Source organism: Pangasianodon hypophthalmus, chromosome 16, assembly GCF_027358585.1.
Source record: "Pangasianodon hypophthalmus isolate fPanHyp1 chromosome 16, fPanHyp1.pri, whole genome shotgun sequence".
Taxonomy (NCBI): domain Eukaryota; kingdom Metazoa; phylum Chordata; class Actinopteri; order Siluriformes; family Pangasiidae; genus Pangasianodon; species Pangasianodon hypophthalmus.
The window spans coordinates 3832120-3848661 of NC_069725.1; the positions used below are offsets into that span (position 1 = coordinate 3832120).

Below are 16542 nucleotides of genomic sequence, written 5' to 3' on the forward strand. Positions count from 1 at the left end.
TTGTCTCTAGTATACCATTGTATATACCTACATTTTGTTGCATTCTGACTATTTATGTATGGTATGTTGTTTGGAATTGCAGATAGTGGCTTCATGAGGTAGCACCTTTATGGAATTTGAGATGTTTTCGTGTGGGAGCCTAAAATCTGCCACTACTGAAAGAGCATTCATTAAGTCCTGCCACAGATTATTCAAAATACATTCAATGTTTTTCAGAGACCAGTCAAAAATAATACTAACTGAAATGTTCTAGCACGAAAGTCAGCACAGTATTTTAGTAGTTTTCTTTTCTACCTTCAGAGTTTTCATTTATCCTATTCAGAGATGAGTTGCTGCCATGTTTTGTGACACTTCCTAATTTCTGAGAATCTTCAGATATCGGCCTCTTGTCCTCCTGCTCCGTCTCGCGGTGGTAGAAATAGTTGAAGTTGGACACAATGACAGGTACGGGCAATGCAATGGTCAAAACCCCAGCAATGGCACACAAAGTGCCGACTATTTTCCCTCCCAGCGTAATGGGACACATATCTCCATATCCCACTGTGGTCATGGTGACAACGGCCCACCAGAATCCATCAGGGATGCTACTGAACTGTGTGTTGGGGTCATCCACCTCAACAAAGTAGATGGCACTGGAGAAGAGTATAACGCCGATGAAGAGAAAGAAGATGAGCAAGCCCAGCTCCCTCATGCTGGCCTTAAGTGTCTGACCCAAAATCTGAAGACCTTTGGAGTGACGTGATAGCTTGAAGATCCTGAAGACTCTCACTAACCTGATTATTCGAAGAATGGCCAGGGACATGTTCTGTCCTCCAGTATTAGTATTGGTCACAGTTGCCAGTTCAGTTACGAGAGTGACAAAATACGGGATGATCGAGATGAGGTCAATAATGTTCATGATGTTGTTAAAGAACTTGCGTTTGCTTGGGCAAACCAGGAAGCGGATAACAATCTCAAAGACAAACCAGATGATGCAGGCTGTCTCAATGATGAAGAAAGGGTCAGTGAAAGTGGTGCTAATCGTTTTGGAAGTGGCACTTGGTGAGGAGACTGAGGGAAATCCAGCATCCTTTGTATGATTGATTGGAAGTTCCATGGCTTGAAAGACCTCAAAGTCATCACGAAACTCGGGAAGGGTCTCCATGCAAAAGATGATGATGGAGACAATAATCACAATAAGTGAGACCAGAGCAACTCCACGAGCTGCATTGGAGCTCTCAGGGTACTCAAAGAGCAACCAAAACTGTCTATAGATCTCATTGGATGGTAGAGGAACCTCCGGTTCTTTGATAAAGCCTTCTTCTTCACGGAACTGCTCCACAACTTCACTTCCCAGCTCATAGAAATTTATCTCATCTGCAAAAACATCTAAGGGAACGTTTGCAGGTCTGCGGATCTTTCCTCCTGACTGGTAATAATACAGAATTCCATCAAAGCTCGGACGGTTACGATCAAAGAAATATTCATTTCTCATTGGATCAAAGTAGTCCATTCTTTTTAAGGGATCTCCCAGCAAAGTATCAGGAAACTGGTCCAAGGTCTTGAGTCGTGTTTCAAAACGAAGACCAGCGATGTTGATGATGACTTTCTGCTCACCATCCTCTGTGTCTTTCTGGTCCACAAATAGATCCTCATAGCATTCTTTGGCCATTTTGTTGAATATGCTATCGCCCTGAGAGCCTTCCATGTTTAATAAAAGTTTCCAATTGGATATCAGGCTAGCACAGCTAGGACGGCCTCTTGTTGTTGGGGGTGGTATGGCGGGGGACTGCGGCTCCCTCATAATCTGACTTTTCTCTTGGTAGGAAGGGATATTTGGGGTATATATGACATGGTTGACATTGGAGCTCAGCCCCTTTTCTGGCATATCAACAGTCAAAGCTGCTTTGTCACTGGAGCAATTTGGGTCATCTACATTACTTTTCATGTTCTCTAACTTCTCAAAGTCAACTAATGCCACCTCCATCCTCTCAGCTTGGACAGTCATCTGTGAACTTGACGACAGTGATCAGACCTCCAAGGGAGCTAAATTACAGCTCAGATTCCTAACTGGTACTTCAACATTGGTCCTCACAGCAACACTCATCACACTGAGTGTACTTTGAGGTATTAAGTCCTGCAAATTAAAGAAAAGAGAAGGTTTAGTGTTTATGTGGGTGTAAAAACTGAATAGGTGTGTCTTGGCACATCATATTGTTAATTAGAAATGGTTCTCTGTAAAGTAGAAGCACAGAAGACTGTGAAGTTTGTCAAAAACATGACATAGGGTATTATCATTTTATCATATATTATCTAGGCAGACTGACAATTTTGCTAAGCAAATTGTCCTTCCTCTGGTGTTGCCATGTGACACTGCAAGATATCCAACCAGATGCAACAAAGTCAAAGAATCATGACCCAAATCCTATAGACTCAGAATATCGCTGTCATAGAGCAATATTTCTCTGGAATCTTTCTGTCATCTAGTTAGGATGGCACCATTTCTTAATGACAAGGAATGCTCGTGGTTATCCAGGGTTTATAAAACCGCAGGTTACTTATGTAACTAGCATTCTATTTCACCCTTCCTAACTGCCAGAATCACCTAGACAATGTATGCCAAAAATATCATACGGAACTGACACATCTTAGGATGAACACACCTTAAGAGACGAATGCCACAGTCACACCACTATGAGCAGCACAGACTTCCTGAAGTGACTCTAAATAATGTCTTGGAGGAAGAGCTGCTCCTTATAGAGTGGAATGTCATGGAAGGAGCTAGGATTCCAGCCTATCTATAGGACATGGTGAAGATGTCCACCAGTGATCCAGCCACTGTTTAGACAACAGACCACCCCTTGTCTTTTCTCCCAGGCAGAGAGTTGGTCTGAGGCCTTAGGTTTAAACACTACTATAGGGCTCATATTGAGCACAGCAAGGCACGCCCTATAGACTCGCCTTCATGGAACATTCACACTGGATGATATAACTCAAATTCTTTGGCAACCAATGCATGCAAGGTAAGTTTAGCAGTTCTCTTTTTGCTGAACTGAACACTAGAAAAAGGTTTTCAGAGATGCCCCTTAGAGTTGTGAATTTTGCATAGGTTTTTAGGGAATCGTGGTGGATGGAGGCACCTCTCTACTTTCATTAATATGTGCTCCCAAATAGATGCCATCGTCAGTACTGTGGTACATACATCTTTAGCATAGGTGGGGACTTGCCACTGTCTAGCAGTTCTTTCAAAAAATTAATCAGCCAATGCACCAGATCCACCTGAGGGGACTCAGATCATTTGTGGACCAGCTTTTACCTAAGGGCTTCGAAGAGCCATCAGCTAGGAGCTTTTGCTTTTAAGAATGTTCCCTGGACTGCCGGATCACAGTTCTCAGTAGGCAGATTGTTCAGAGGCACCAAAACCACAGGCACAGGTGACATGGCTGCTAGTGCCAAATCTCTCTATGCTTTTGGGACAGGATATCTGCTTGGGAAAGGAGCGTTTTACAAAAAAAGTGCACTCACTAAGGTTGAAGACTTGGGAGGACCTGAGAGTCAGACATCCCTAGCACTATACCTGACAAGTTATAAAGCAAGAAGAAGAAAGAAAAAGATGGCTGTATAACAGAATGTATTGCAAATACTGTGTCAAATGTCACTATGTGACTGCTGGAAGATCTTGACATGCCTGTGCATGTGCAAAAGAAGAGCTTCTCATTGAACCATATATATTTCTGTAAAGCTGATTTGTGACATTGTCCATTGTTAAAGCGCTATGCAAATAAAATTGAATTGAATTGAATCTGGCAGTTACAAGGACTGAAAGAGAACTAAACATTAACTCTTACAAATCAACATCAAATTAACACAAATTCATACAAGTCAACATTAATTGATACTAACATTATCCCATTAAAACTACTAATCTGTATATCCAAATACCAGTTATCACACACCAGAAATAAGAGGAGGAAGAATCTGAGATAAGAATGAACAGTCAAATTAAAGAGGAGAAAAACAGAGGGCAAAGATTAAGCAAGAGAACCTGTAACCCCAACCTCACCTCCCAGTGACCCTGTGGCCCCAATCACACTTCCCAGCCTCTGTTTATTTACAGCTGCACCCCAGACTCCCCTCCCCATTGTCTTGTGATCTCAACTTTGCCTTCCATTAGTTCTGTGATCCCAGTTTCACTTCCCAATTGCCAAGGGCTTCCACTATCTCCTCCCAATTGCCATGTTGTCTCAACTTTGAACCCTGAAGTCCCAGCAATGCCTACCCAATGTTCCTAAAGACCCAGTCAATGTTCCTCTGGCCCATAACTTGCCTCCCAATTGCCCAGTGCTTCCAGCATCTCTCCCAGTGGTCCTTGAGCCCCATTCTAGCATCACCTTCCCAGTGTCTCTGAAGTCCCAGTCAATGTTCCTGTGGCCTCAGTCTTTCCTCCCAAAGTTTTCTATTCTCCAAGACTCAACTTCCAGTGACCCTTGAATACCTGCTTAATGTGTTGACTAGCCAGTGCTGCAGTAATCCCGCAAGCCTCAACCAATACATCTCTATCACAGTCTCTGTTCCTGTTCTTGCTTCTCCCAGTCCCTGCTCCTGCCATTTGCTCTGTGCTGTGTCCATATCAGCCCTTGACCCTATCTGATTAAGATCATCCAACTCACTCACCCCAGTGTCACTCATGACCCAATCACTGTCAATCTCTAGTTGTGGGTGTTTTCGGATCATGTCACTTTCTCTTTGTGACAGTCTAACTGCATTACTAAGCCATGTTACTGTGAACCTTGTTTTTATGCGCCTTGTCCTAGTTTCTGGTTTACAGTTTCAATGAGTGTGGTTTTCTAATCTACTTTTGTTTTGCCTGATTTGAGCCAGCACTGTGAATTTAGTTTCTGTATATGCACAGCTGTAAATGCACTGTAAACTATACAGTAATTAATTTAGAGATGAGGTTGTTGTAAGATGTCATTCAGACAGACATTCTTATACAGAAAGATATGATACTATGTTCCAGTCCTTAGTCTTATACATTTTAACAAATAGTTCAAGTTAAATTCATATCTACAAATGAAAAAAAATGCTAAAACACACACACACACACACACACACACACACACACACTAGCTTAGTATACTTGCCCATTCACATAATTATTAATGCATTTATATAATACTACATCTACGTATAAATCTAACCCTACCCTTAACCTCAGTAACCAAATGTAAACCTTTTGGCTCATTTTTTAAAAAATAAGTCAAAAACAACAACAAACAAACAAACAAACAAACAGTTTTCTTCATGGGGACCAGCCAAATGTCCCCACAAGGTGAAAACAGATATTTCTATCCTTCTGGGGACATTTGCTCTCTCTTGCTCTCTCTCTCTCTCTCTCTCTCTCTCTCTCTCACACACACACACACACACATACAGATTCAGATTAAATAACATCAAGCTAGAATTGCTCACAGTTTGCCAATACAAAGCTAGACATTCAAAACACACACGCATTTACACATTTCTAGCTCACCTGAATGAGGGTCTACAGGTGTGTGCCAGTGTTTAGTGTGTGATGAGTTGCTGTTCCTGACCTCGTCTCCATTTGGGCTCAGAGTGGCTTTAATCTATTAAAGCCAGTATTGAGTAACCTTATGCTGGGGAGAAACTAGAGATGACGTATAGGGTAGAGCATGCGCATACGCACGCGCACACACACACACACACACACACACACAAACCACTGACCTAACCTGTACCCTGTATCCCTAACTTTAACCACTCATCACTAAGTTTATCCAATGCCAATCCCAGCCTCTTAACTTAAAAAGACTAACCTTAACCTTGACATTTAACCCCTAGCTTCTACTTTAACCCCTTATCCCTAATTTTAACCCCTAGTATCTAATCTTAATTCTAAAGCCTAACCACTAACTCTATCTCAGCTTTATTTAGAACCTCAAACTGCGAACGTCAGAAATGAATGTTAACACTTAGCCCTAATTCCTAGTTGAAAATTTACTTCTTAATGTAACCACAAAAATGGAAAGAGTGAACATATTTATAACCTTCTTATAGTGTACAAGGATAATATAGCTAACTATGGAGGTCTACTCCACCCAAAATATTTACTATAATTACTTTCCGAATTCTTCATGTACCCACTTCAAATGACAATATTTATTTAGCAGGTATTTCCAAAAATGAACTTGCTAGCAACATTATCTTTGTCAAATCATGTCAGAAATATGGATTTGGGGTTGGTGCTGTGGGGACAATAAATGTAAACAGTATTATGGAGTGGCTAGCTACAAGTAGCAATACTACTAGCTTAACTACATTTTTGGTCGCATTGCAGTAGTGTGCAGCTTATCCAGTAACTACCTACTTTTTTCACCAAGAAGCAGTGTAGCATGACAAAACTAGCTAGCTAGATTGTCAAAAAACAAAGTGAACAAGAGTAGTGCAGCAAGTCCTCTTTAAGTCTGTTGTATCTGTAGTTTTTTTGGCATACTCTGTACAAACCATGGGAGTTTTATTTTGTACAGTGAAGTAGCCACACAATAATGAAAATGTCACAGCTGATTTTCCTCTGTTTGTCAAACTAGCTTCAGTGTAGTTAGCTAGGATTTCTAAGTAGCTTGTAGTGTACCTAGCTTAGCTACTTTAAATCATGAGGAGCTTGAAGCGTGACAAGTTCCAATTGCAAATTAGCACCATTTTAAACTCATTTTTGACTCTAACAGAAGTTAAGGGTTAAATGATGGATGAAAGTCTAGGGTTTGTTGCCCTGAAGCAGAGCTGAAATATTAGATCTGAAATCAGCGGTAAGGCAAAGCTAAGCATCATGGTCCATCACCCAACACCAGCACTGATCAGATCAGTTACACTCTACTAAAGAAACCTCAGAGTGGAAACATTTACTTACATGCCTGAGAAATGCCGAGACAGGACACATGTTATCTAAAGAGCAGAATACACAGCAGAAGATGATGAAATGTGTTCAGGAACACTCTATAGCTTTATAGGTGCTTTAAAATCCAGCTTAAAATGTTCTCATCTAATTCATCTGTTCATCATTCTTAGGTCTTCTATCCTGTTTGGAGTCATTTTCATACATTATATTTTAATTTATTAATTACTATATTGCTTTTTCGTGTATCACAAAGACTTTAATCTTTTAAATTTATATATGAACAGCACAGTTTTATTTTATTCTTTCAGTGAAAGTGGCATAATCTCAGGTGTTACTTTCAGTGAAGGAGGCGTGGCGTCTTAAATCTGTCAGTCCCTATAAAGGGGTGTGGTCTTTGTACCTGTCAGTCTCAGTGAAGGAGATGTGGCCTCTGCACCTGTCAGTACAAGTAAAGGAGTCATGGCCTCTTAAACCTGTCAATCCCTGTAAAAGGGGTGTGGTCTTTTTACCAGTCAGTCCGAGTGAAGGAGACATGGCCTCTGGACCTGTCACTCCCAATGAAGGAGGTGTGGCCTCTGCATCTGTCAGTCTCAATGAAAGAGGCATGCCCTCTGAACCTGTCAGTCCCAATGAAGGAGGTGTGGGCTCTGCATCTGTCAGTCCTACTGAAGGAGGCATGGCCGTTGTGCCTGTCAGTCCCAGTGGAAGGGGCATAGTCACAGCATAGTATCTGCAGTGGCCTCTGTAGTGCATTCACACTCCTGGAAATATACCATATTCCTCTATACAGCCTTAGGAAGATCTGCCTATCATAAGTCCAGTATGTGTGTGTGTGTGTGTGTGTGGGTGTGTGGGTTGAGTTGAGATTCAGACCATTTCCAGCTCCTTCCAGTTCTAGTGTGTGTTTTTCAGGGGTGAACGGCAGGCAAGGCTATTAAGAATGGATCAGTGACATAACTTATCACATATCACTTTCTCCCACTATACACACACATACACAATTAAAAGCGTTGGAACTGTTAATGAGGTGGACAGCACAGCACGGCAGGTGAAATTCAGGTGAACGACCTTCACTGCTGTCCCTGTCAGACACACTGTTAAGCACACAGTGGATGTTTTCTGACCCCCTGCAAACAAAGTGTGATTCTAAACACTACACTAATCAGAGAACAGCAGGCGTTCCAAGCAACACATGGGGAGAGGTGACTGCTGCTGCTGACCTTAAAGTGAGGTACCTTGATGGATAAATGCTAAAGGTGGCACTAATCAGACATTCCTAGCTATCTTTATTATTTTATTCAGTGTTTCTAATTCTTTTATTATTATTATTATTATTATTATTATTATTATTATTATTATTATTATTTAAGGCTATACGTGACAATTCAGTGATTTTAATATATTGACATCAATGTTTAAGCCTTGATGTCTTACTAAAAGACAGACAGAACTTGTTTTAGTCAACAGTTTATGAACACCCTTTATTTTAGCATTTTTTTATTTAGCATTTGAAATCCTTAAATATTTTAAAATCTAACCAAAGAATAAGTATAAGTGAATCGACAAATGTTTAAGGAATTGCAAAATATTAGTAATTACTTTATTTTCCTGGAACAATCTAGGTCTAATCTAATCAGAGATGGGTAAAATTCCTAATTAGGCACTTTAGTAACACCAGTTTTTATGTTTCACAGTTAATACTAGCGCTGTCTATGAGTATTTTATCCAAAGGTTTAAAGGATTTACCCCCAAGTGCACCTACTTTTAATAAAGCACTCGTTAGAGTCACATTAAAATCTGAGCATGAGCAGTTAATACGTTCCACACAGATTTCCTTTCCTTACTTAATTGCTATTTTATATTGTTTTGTTTGTCCTGTGGCAATAATAGTAATTAAACTATAATCATCTGAAACTGTAGGAGGAGAAACCACTACCAGAGAATGAATTGGTTTGCACAACTGATGAAGGTGTTTTGTCAGAAACATCCTGTTTCTCTAGAAACTCTGTGTACTAGGCCTAGTGTTGTGCAGTAAACATAACATATATACTATATACACTCACAATCACTTTAATAGGAACACCTGTAGACCTACTCATTCATGCAATTTTTCAGTCAGGATCCAATCATGTGGCAGCAACTCAACATATAAAATCATGCCTACACACATCACGAGCTTTAGGTAATGTTCACAATAAACATCAGAATTTGGAAATTGATGTCCTACTATTGATATTCACACACAATAGTCTTTAGAGTTGACACAGAATGGTGTGAAAAACAAACAAACAAAAAACATCTCTAGCAGTTCTGTTGATGCAGATGTTGATGAGAGAGGGCAGAGGAGAATGACCAGCCTGGTCTGAGCTGACAGGAAGCCTACAGTAACTCAAATAACCACTCTTTACAACCATAGTGAACAGAAAAGCATCTCTGAACACACAATACACGAAACCTTGAGGCGGATGGGGTACAACAGCAGAAGACCACTTCGGGCTCCACCCCTGTCAGCCAAGACAGACCAGTCACCATTTATTATTTTATTTGTTTGTTTGTTTGTTTGTTTGTCTTTTTATTTGAGTTATGTCTTTCTCTTAAGGTTAGCACAGTTGTTACTGAGATCTTAAATAAATTAAATGAAAAAAATGTGTGTGTGTTTGTGCGTGTGTGTATTCATGTAGACAGGCAGGTGGGAATGCCTAGAAGCTGTCTGCCCAAGCCATATGTGTCTGTGTGTGTGTGTGTGTGTGTGTGTGTGAGAGAGAGAGAGAGAGAGAGAGAGAGAGAGAGAGAGAGAGAGAGAGAAAAAGAGTGTGAGTTTAAGGCCGCAGATGTCACAGGATGTGTCCCACTGTGTGTGTGTGTGTGTGTGTGTGTGTGTGTGTGAGAGAGAGAAAGAGAGAGAGAGAGAGAGAGAGAGAGAGAGACTTGTCTTTGGATGGAGCAGGGCTCCCTCAACATAGGGGATACCAGCTTGGCATGTAAGCAGCATGCTGGGCATATACACATGCACCACACATGCACACACACACACACACACACACACACACACACACACACACACACTGAAAGGGCAGCTACAGATTCAGTTCCAAAACATTAATCCTTCACTGGACATATATTACAATATGTTTCTGTTCTATCTCTTTTGCATTACACTTCATGGCCTCAGAATTTTATCAACATCCATTTTCCACACAGTCACTGCTGCTGTAATTTAAGATGAAGGGTAGACACACACACACACACACACACACACACACACACACACTGTATTACTGACTGACAAACAAACTACCAACATCCTTCTATAAAACAATCAACGTCCCTCAATGTACAGTGACATGTTTAATAATGTCATCTCAATCATTTTAACTCTAAACATTTTTTTCCTTTTTTAAAAAATGAAACAATATAGTTATAACATCATAGTTATGCTCGTAATTTTTATCTGATACAAATTGCATTATTGGTCCATTAGAGCACATTAAGCAAAGACTGCATTGTGGCTAAACACAGATATCTGAGTATGTCTGTGTAGATGTTGGTTTTGTATGATGTCTCTGATCTGCATTAACATTTTGAAGGACTTTGTCTTTTCTATTAGCTAATTGTATTATCTTTCATAAAAAATGATGACTTTATCAGGAAAATGATTTAGTGTACTCACAACAATGTAAATTGTAGTAACACTCAGAGTAGTAAACAAAGTTTCCAGAAAACAAGACATTTTAGGTAGCTGTGTAAGCAAAGTGCTTCTAGAGAGTCTGGACTAACTCGTCATACATTATTTTATTCATTTCATCTTTTTATTAACCATAACTGTAGATTTAAACAAATATCCCAAACAACAAACAATCAGTTTACTATTTTGAATGAATAACTGAATGAAATGAATTAACAGTATACTGTTATATATTTACTTCACACATATTACTGTAGCATATTTTTACGTTATGTAAACTTATATTAGTCATGGATAAGCACACATTAAAATAATAATTCCATTGTAATATTTTTATTAGGGTTTTATGATTTTCTGTTTTTCTTCTTTTTAATTATTTGTTTATTTGTATTATTTGTTTTAGTGGCGCCACCTACAGGCCACCAACTTTAATTATTGCATCACAACATTAATACAGTTAATACAGTATAAGCAAAACATGACAACTAGAACAACAACAACAACAACAACAACAACAGCTGCTACTACTACTATTAACTGCAAAGTGTAAACCCTAGTTCTGAAGACTTTTCTGTGTCAGAAAACCTAAAGTCTCAGCTTTACCTCTGACTGTTATAAGGCACTGACACTGGAGACTCCTTCCCTAAATGATAAACATCTGTATACAGAAAATATCACCATATCGGCAAGTAAAAACATTTTTAAAATCTGTTTATGTGACATGTCCACCATACAAAAACTGTGAATTAGTTGTTACCATAGAAATGATAACATAAGGATGAGCACATTTATATCAACTTTGCAGCCAGAACTACAGCTGCTGTTATAGAAAATGAATCAACACCTTCTGCCCAATCAGAATTGAGCATTGTGGTATAGGCACCATATATTGTGTGATCTTGTTATTAATTTGATACGTGATGATGTCATTTAAAGGGCACCAGCCGAGTACAGACACGCACACACTCGCACACATGCGCGCGCACGCACACACACAGCCAAACAATATATCTACACAACGACTTTCAAAATAAATAAATAAATAAAATAAATCACTTTACATTGATTACGTGGCCATAAACACAGTTAAGGCAAATACAAACTATTTTTGTAAAAGATGCTTTGAAATTGAGATTATACAGAACAGTGTGTGTGTGTGTGTGTGTGTGTGTGTGTGTGTGTGTGGTTTGGGGTCCTATTCGATGTTTGTGTGTCAGCTCGCACTCAGTACATTCCCAGAGCTTTACTGCATTCCAGCTTTCCAGTAGTTGGGATATAGGAGGCTTAAAATATCTCTCCACATGAATATTTCACAACTCACCGCTCCATCATCTGAGCTCCATTTTGCGTTTACACCAAGTGGCATGCCAGAGCAAAACTCTCCCTGTGTTTCATTTATATTTTCTCACTTTGATAGCAGACTGATTCTAATAGGATATATGACTTTCAGATTTCCAAAGTTGGAATTGTACATTAGAATCAATTCATATGATAATATAGTAGGGCTTTAATAGGGATTTATTCAGCCATTTTGTATCAAATGTTATGTACAAATGTACACGTATTACAGGTGTGTGATGACTTAGACATGTAGTATTTTTTCTCTCCAGTGCAAAACTAAAGAAGTAAACTTCACAAATCATGTCTTGGCGGATCAGCTGGATTTGTTTTCCGTGATGGCGGTGATGTTCTCCATCTCAGCCTTTTCCATTCTCATTTCTCTGTAATCTGATCTACATTTCTCCACTGAGCTCCACACTGATTTCATTCTGATGGCCTGGCCTGGAATCAGTCATTACTAATTTAATACGCATTACTCTGAGCACTCAGTGTTTGATTCGTTCAGCTCCTCGTCTCTCGGCTCTTAAACACATCGGTATTGTTTTGAAAGACCATTAGCAGTCGAGGACACTTCACACTAGTGCACACACTGTGCTGAGGGAAAGCCTAATTCATTCACTATACACTCTTAGGAAAAAAAGAGTTCTTCAGCGGGCATTTAAGGGTTCATTTTCTGAACAAGTGGTCTGAGCTCCCAGTAAATGGGTTCTACTCTTTCTTGGAACCGTTTTTGATAGGGAAACACTGTTGTAGGGTTCTAGATCGAATCTTTCAATGCTTCTAAATTTTGTTTAATGTTATATACATTATAACAGGCTTTCTATGAAAAATAGATATGCATAGATATGCATGAAGGAAATTTGGTGGCTTACAAGGAGATGAAAGTGATGGAGGGATAGTAGAAAGAAAGAAAGACAGACAAACAAGCAAATAAATGGGTGAAAGAAAAAAGAAATGCTGTTCCAAAAATGTTTTTTTTGTTTTGTTTTGTTTTGTTTTGTTTTTTAGAAAAATGTTTCTTCACGGGTTCTTTAAGGGATCACTGGATAATGAATGGTTGTACCTACAATCCTTTTTTGAAACTTATGGTAATCACTCTGTTGTAGGATTATACATTGAACCTTTTAAGGGTTCTACATTTTGTAAGAGTGTATTGTTCAGTACTGTCCTGTTGATCCATGGCATTCTTCACAATTCAATCCTTATAGAAACAAAGTCCATAAATATATACATACATACATATATATATATATACACATACATACATACAAGCATACATACATACATAAGTAGAAGCACAAGAAGAAGAAAACAAAGAAAGGTTGAATTAATGGTTTCATGACAAACAAACAAACAATGAGAACTTGAATTATGCTAAGAAAGAAAGAAAGAAAGAAAGAAAGAAGTAATGGATGGATGAAAAATGATGAAAGAAGCAAATAAATATGCGCATGTTTAGAGTGTGAGTTTAAACAAAGTTGCAGCTGGAATTGAAATTTCCCAACATTCCATCATTTCAATAAGAAAGTTTCACACTTTAATCTGAAATTGTTCAAAAACTATAAATAATAATAATAATAATAATAAGTTTATTTTATATAGAGCCTTTCTGCAAACTCAAGGTCACTTTACAATATGAAAATAGATAAACATGACAGCAGACAAAGAACAAAGGAAATAAACAAAAAAATCCACGGCAATGGTCAGATCAAACAGTCAGAGATCAGAAAAACAAGAAAGAAAAAGACGTGTTTTAAGGTGGGTTTTGAAATCCTGTAATGAAGAAAGATCACGTATGTTTTTGGGAAGAGAATTCCAGAGTGTGGGGGCAGAGATTCAAAACGCTCGTCCACCAAACGATGCTAACCTGTGGCGTGGAATTAACAGTAGACCAGTATCTGAAGAGCGTAATGTGCGAACTGGGGAGTAAGTATGAATGAGATCAGAAATGTATGGGGGGGCGAGATCATGAAGTGCTAAAAAGCCAAAAATTCCCATTTCATTCTCCACCAATAGAACTGAGCATGTTAAACTATCTGAGGGAAATAGAACTGAGCATGTTAAACTACCTGAGTGAATTACTGAGCATGTTAAACACTCTGAATGAATGAATGAATGAATGAATGAATGAATGAAAAAAAAACAGTAGCTGTACTACCTGTAACCCCACCTACCCTCCACTGTTGTCTCAGTCCCAGACAGTGGTGGTAGTTGGGCTCTGGAGCTGCCAGTCTGCCATACAGAAAGTCTGACTTCATCTCAGCTTTAACTTCCTATCACTCTCCACAGAACTCATCACTCCACAGAACTCGGCTACACCAGTTGCTACCTATGCTTTCTCTCACACTTCTTAAGGGTACCCTATCAACCATTCCAGAGCTTGACTTCTTTTCTTCTCTACCTCTGGAATTAGCCACCAACACTTTCCTCTCTTCACTTCCCATATCCATGGACCTCCTCTGCCCTCTGTCTCCTAAATGTAGGCTGTTTGAGGTGTTGGACAACCCCTGGAGAGAATTAAGACCACCTGAGAGAACGTGGAGGAAATCACAACTTGCTACTGACCTCCTCTCATTCCTCTCAGACTCTCCGCTCTTTCCTATCGAAACCTCACCCTGACTCCTACACTACGCGTGCAGGATTCCTCTCCTCTTTCTCTGACACACTTTTCTCATCTATCAACAAGAGATTCAGCAGATTATTGTGTCCTGCAATCCAACCACCTTCAAACTGTATCTCATTCCTTCCACAATGCTCCAGACCATCTCACAAGTCCTCCTTCCTTTCATCTCTTCATCTCTCATTAATGACTCCAGAACATCTGGCCATGTACTGACTGCATTCAAGGCAGTTAGGGTTATACCCATCCTGAAGAAACTTCAGACATGAGGAATGAACTTCCCCTAGATGTCTTCAAACGACAACCTATTTCTTCACCATTACTTATTAGCAGTTGGTTATTTAATAATAAATTAAGAAATAAAATCTTGTCTTGTGTTTTACTATACTATCCTTCCGGACAGGGTCTGAGACTGATGGTACTCTTAATCCCTGACCTAGTGAACCAATATGAGGATGTGTTTACTGAAGCTAACAGCATGCTGGATCTGCCTCTGGCTACGTCTCAATCCACAGGCTGTGTTTTCATCCCTCGGTGAGGCTCCATGTCCATACACACCCTCCATATCCTGTGTAACACAGTCAGAGAGTAAAAGCACCTTCAGCATATACAGGGCTGAACCTGAGCTGATGTATGTCCTACATCTGTCCTTCACAGAAACAGGAGTGCAGGAGTAATGTGGATATTTATGGATTTGTTCACTGGAAGGGAGAAAGAAGGAGTTGAAATCCCATTCAAAATCAATGAGCTGCTTATTTACTAGAGAGAAAGAGAGAGAGAGAGAGAGAGAGAGAGAGAAACAGGAAGGAGGACTGTGGAAGACTAATAAAAAATATTATCACAATGAGGTTGGGAAATAAGGCTGCTTTGGCTGATACAAAATGACAAAAAGAAACACACACACACACAAACACACGCACACACACACACACACACACACACACACACACACACACATATATATACACATCCCTGATCTCAGCAGCAATAAATCAGCCAGGTTCACTCATGCACTACTAGTCAACCGGTGTGTGTGTGTGTATGTGTGTCTGTGTGTGTGTGTGTGTGTGTGTGTGTTGGTGCTTGCACCCATTATAATGGACTGCTTGCCTCATGAATAATTAGCAGTGCACCATGGCCAGACCTGCAGTGTGTTTGTGTCTATAACATTAGGGTGTGTAGCTGAGGAACTCCTAAGTGCTTCCACCATTAAGGAACTGTGTGTATATGCGTGTATGTGTGTGTGCATGTGTGTGTGTGTGTAAATAGTTACTTATATTTATAGTTCTTACGTACGTATGTTCTGAAGTAAAATTAAGCATTCCTTAGCAAATGTGTATTTATTTCTGGAACAGTGCATAAAACCATTTTTACCTCAGCACTGTTGAGCTCTTGAATCTGATTGGCCAGGAGATGTGGCTATTAATGTGTTCATTCAGATACATTACACTCATCACACTCATTCACAGGGACTTGTATGGCAATACTCCACATAAAAAAAGTCTTGCTCTCTAACAAATAAAAGCGTATAATCATTCATTTTTGTTAGGAGATGTTTATGTACCATTTTTGGAAGGAGTCTCCAGTGTCAGTGCCTTGTAGTCACTAAGTTCTCCACCTCTTCAGGACAGGGTTGGGGTTTCTCAGGGACATGAAAAGCCGCATTTTTTTGTCTTATTAAATTCAGGAGAGAAGAAAGAGATGCTTGTGAGGGAGCGACAGTTTATAGCTGCTATAATGTACGTGATAACAGGAACTAATGTGTCTTGTGGATGAGATATTAATTGTAATTATAAATCAATAAAAAAGTATGACATGTTCTTTGTTAACTAATTAAAAATTGTAATCATTGGTGAATCACTGTGGTATAAAAGGAACTGAAATAATAAAAGGAACGCTGTTATAAGAAAATACTGAACTTCAGGGTGATAACAGTGACTCTCCTTGACATCAGGCCGCATCACACCACCCCGTCATGGATTATTTTCCTATTTCGGCACG

The 16542-nt window shown here is 39.4% G+C and overlaps 1 protein-coding gene across 1 annotated transcript; it reads right to left on the minus strand.

The window, feature by feature from the left end:
* Nucleotides 1-274: 274 nt before the first annotated feature.
* Nucleotides 275-2106, minus strand: kcna10a (potassium voltage-gated channel, shaker-related subfamily, member 10a). Its single transcript, XM_026944960.3, has one exon. It carries the CDS (start codon nt 1985-1987, stop codon nt 275-277), a length of 1713 nt encoding a protein of 570 aa, XP_026800761.2. The 5' UTR covers nt 1988-2106.
* Between the last annotated feature and the right edge of the window lie 14436 nt (nt 2107-16542).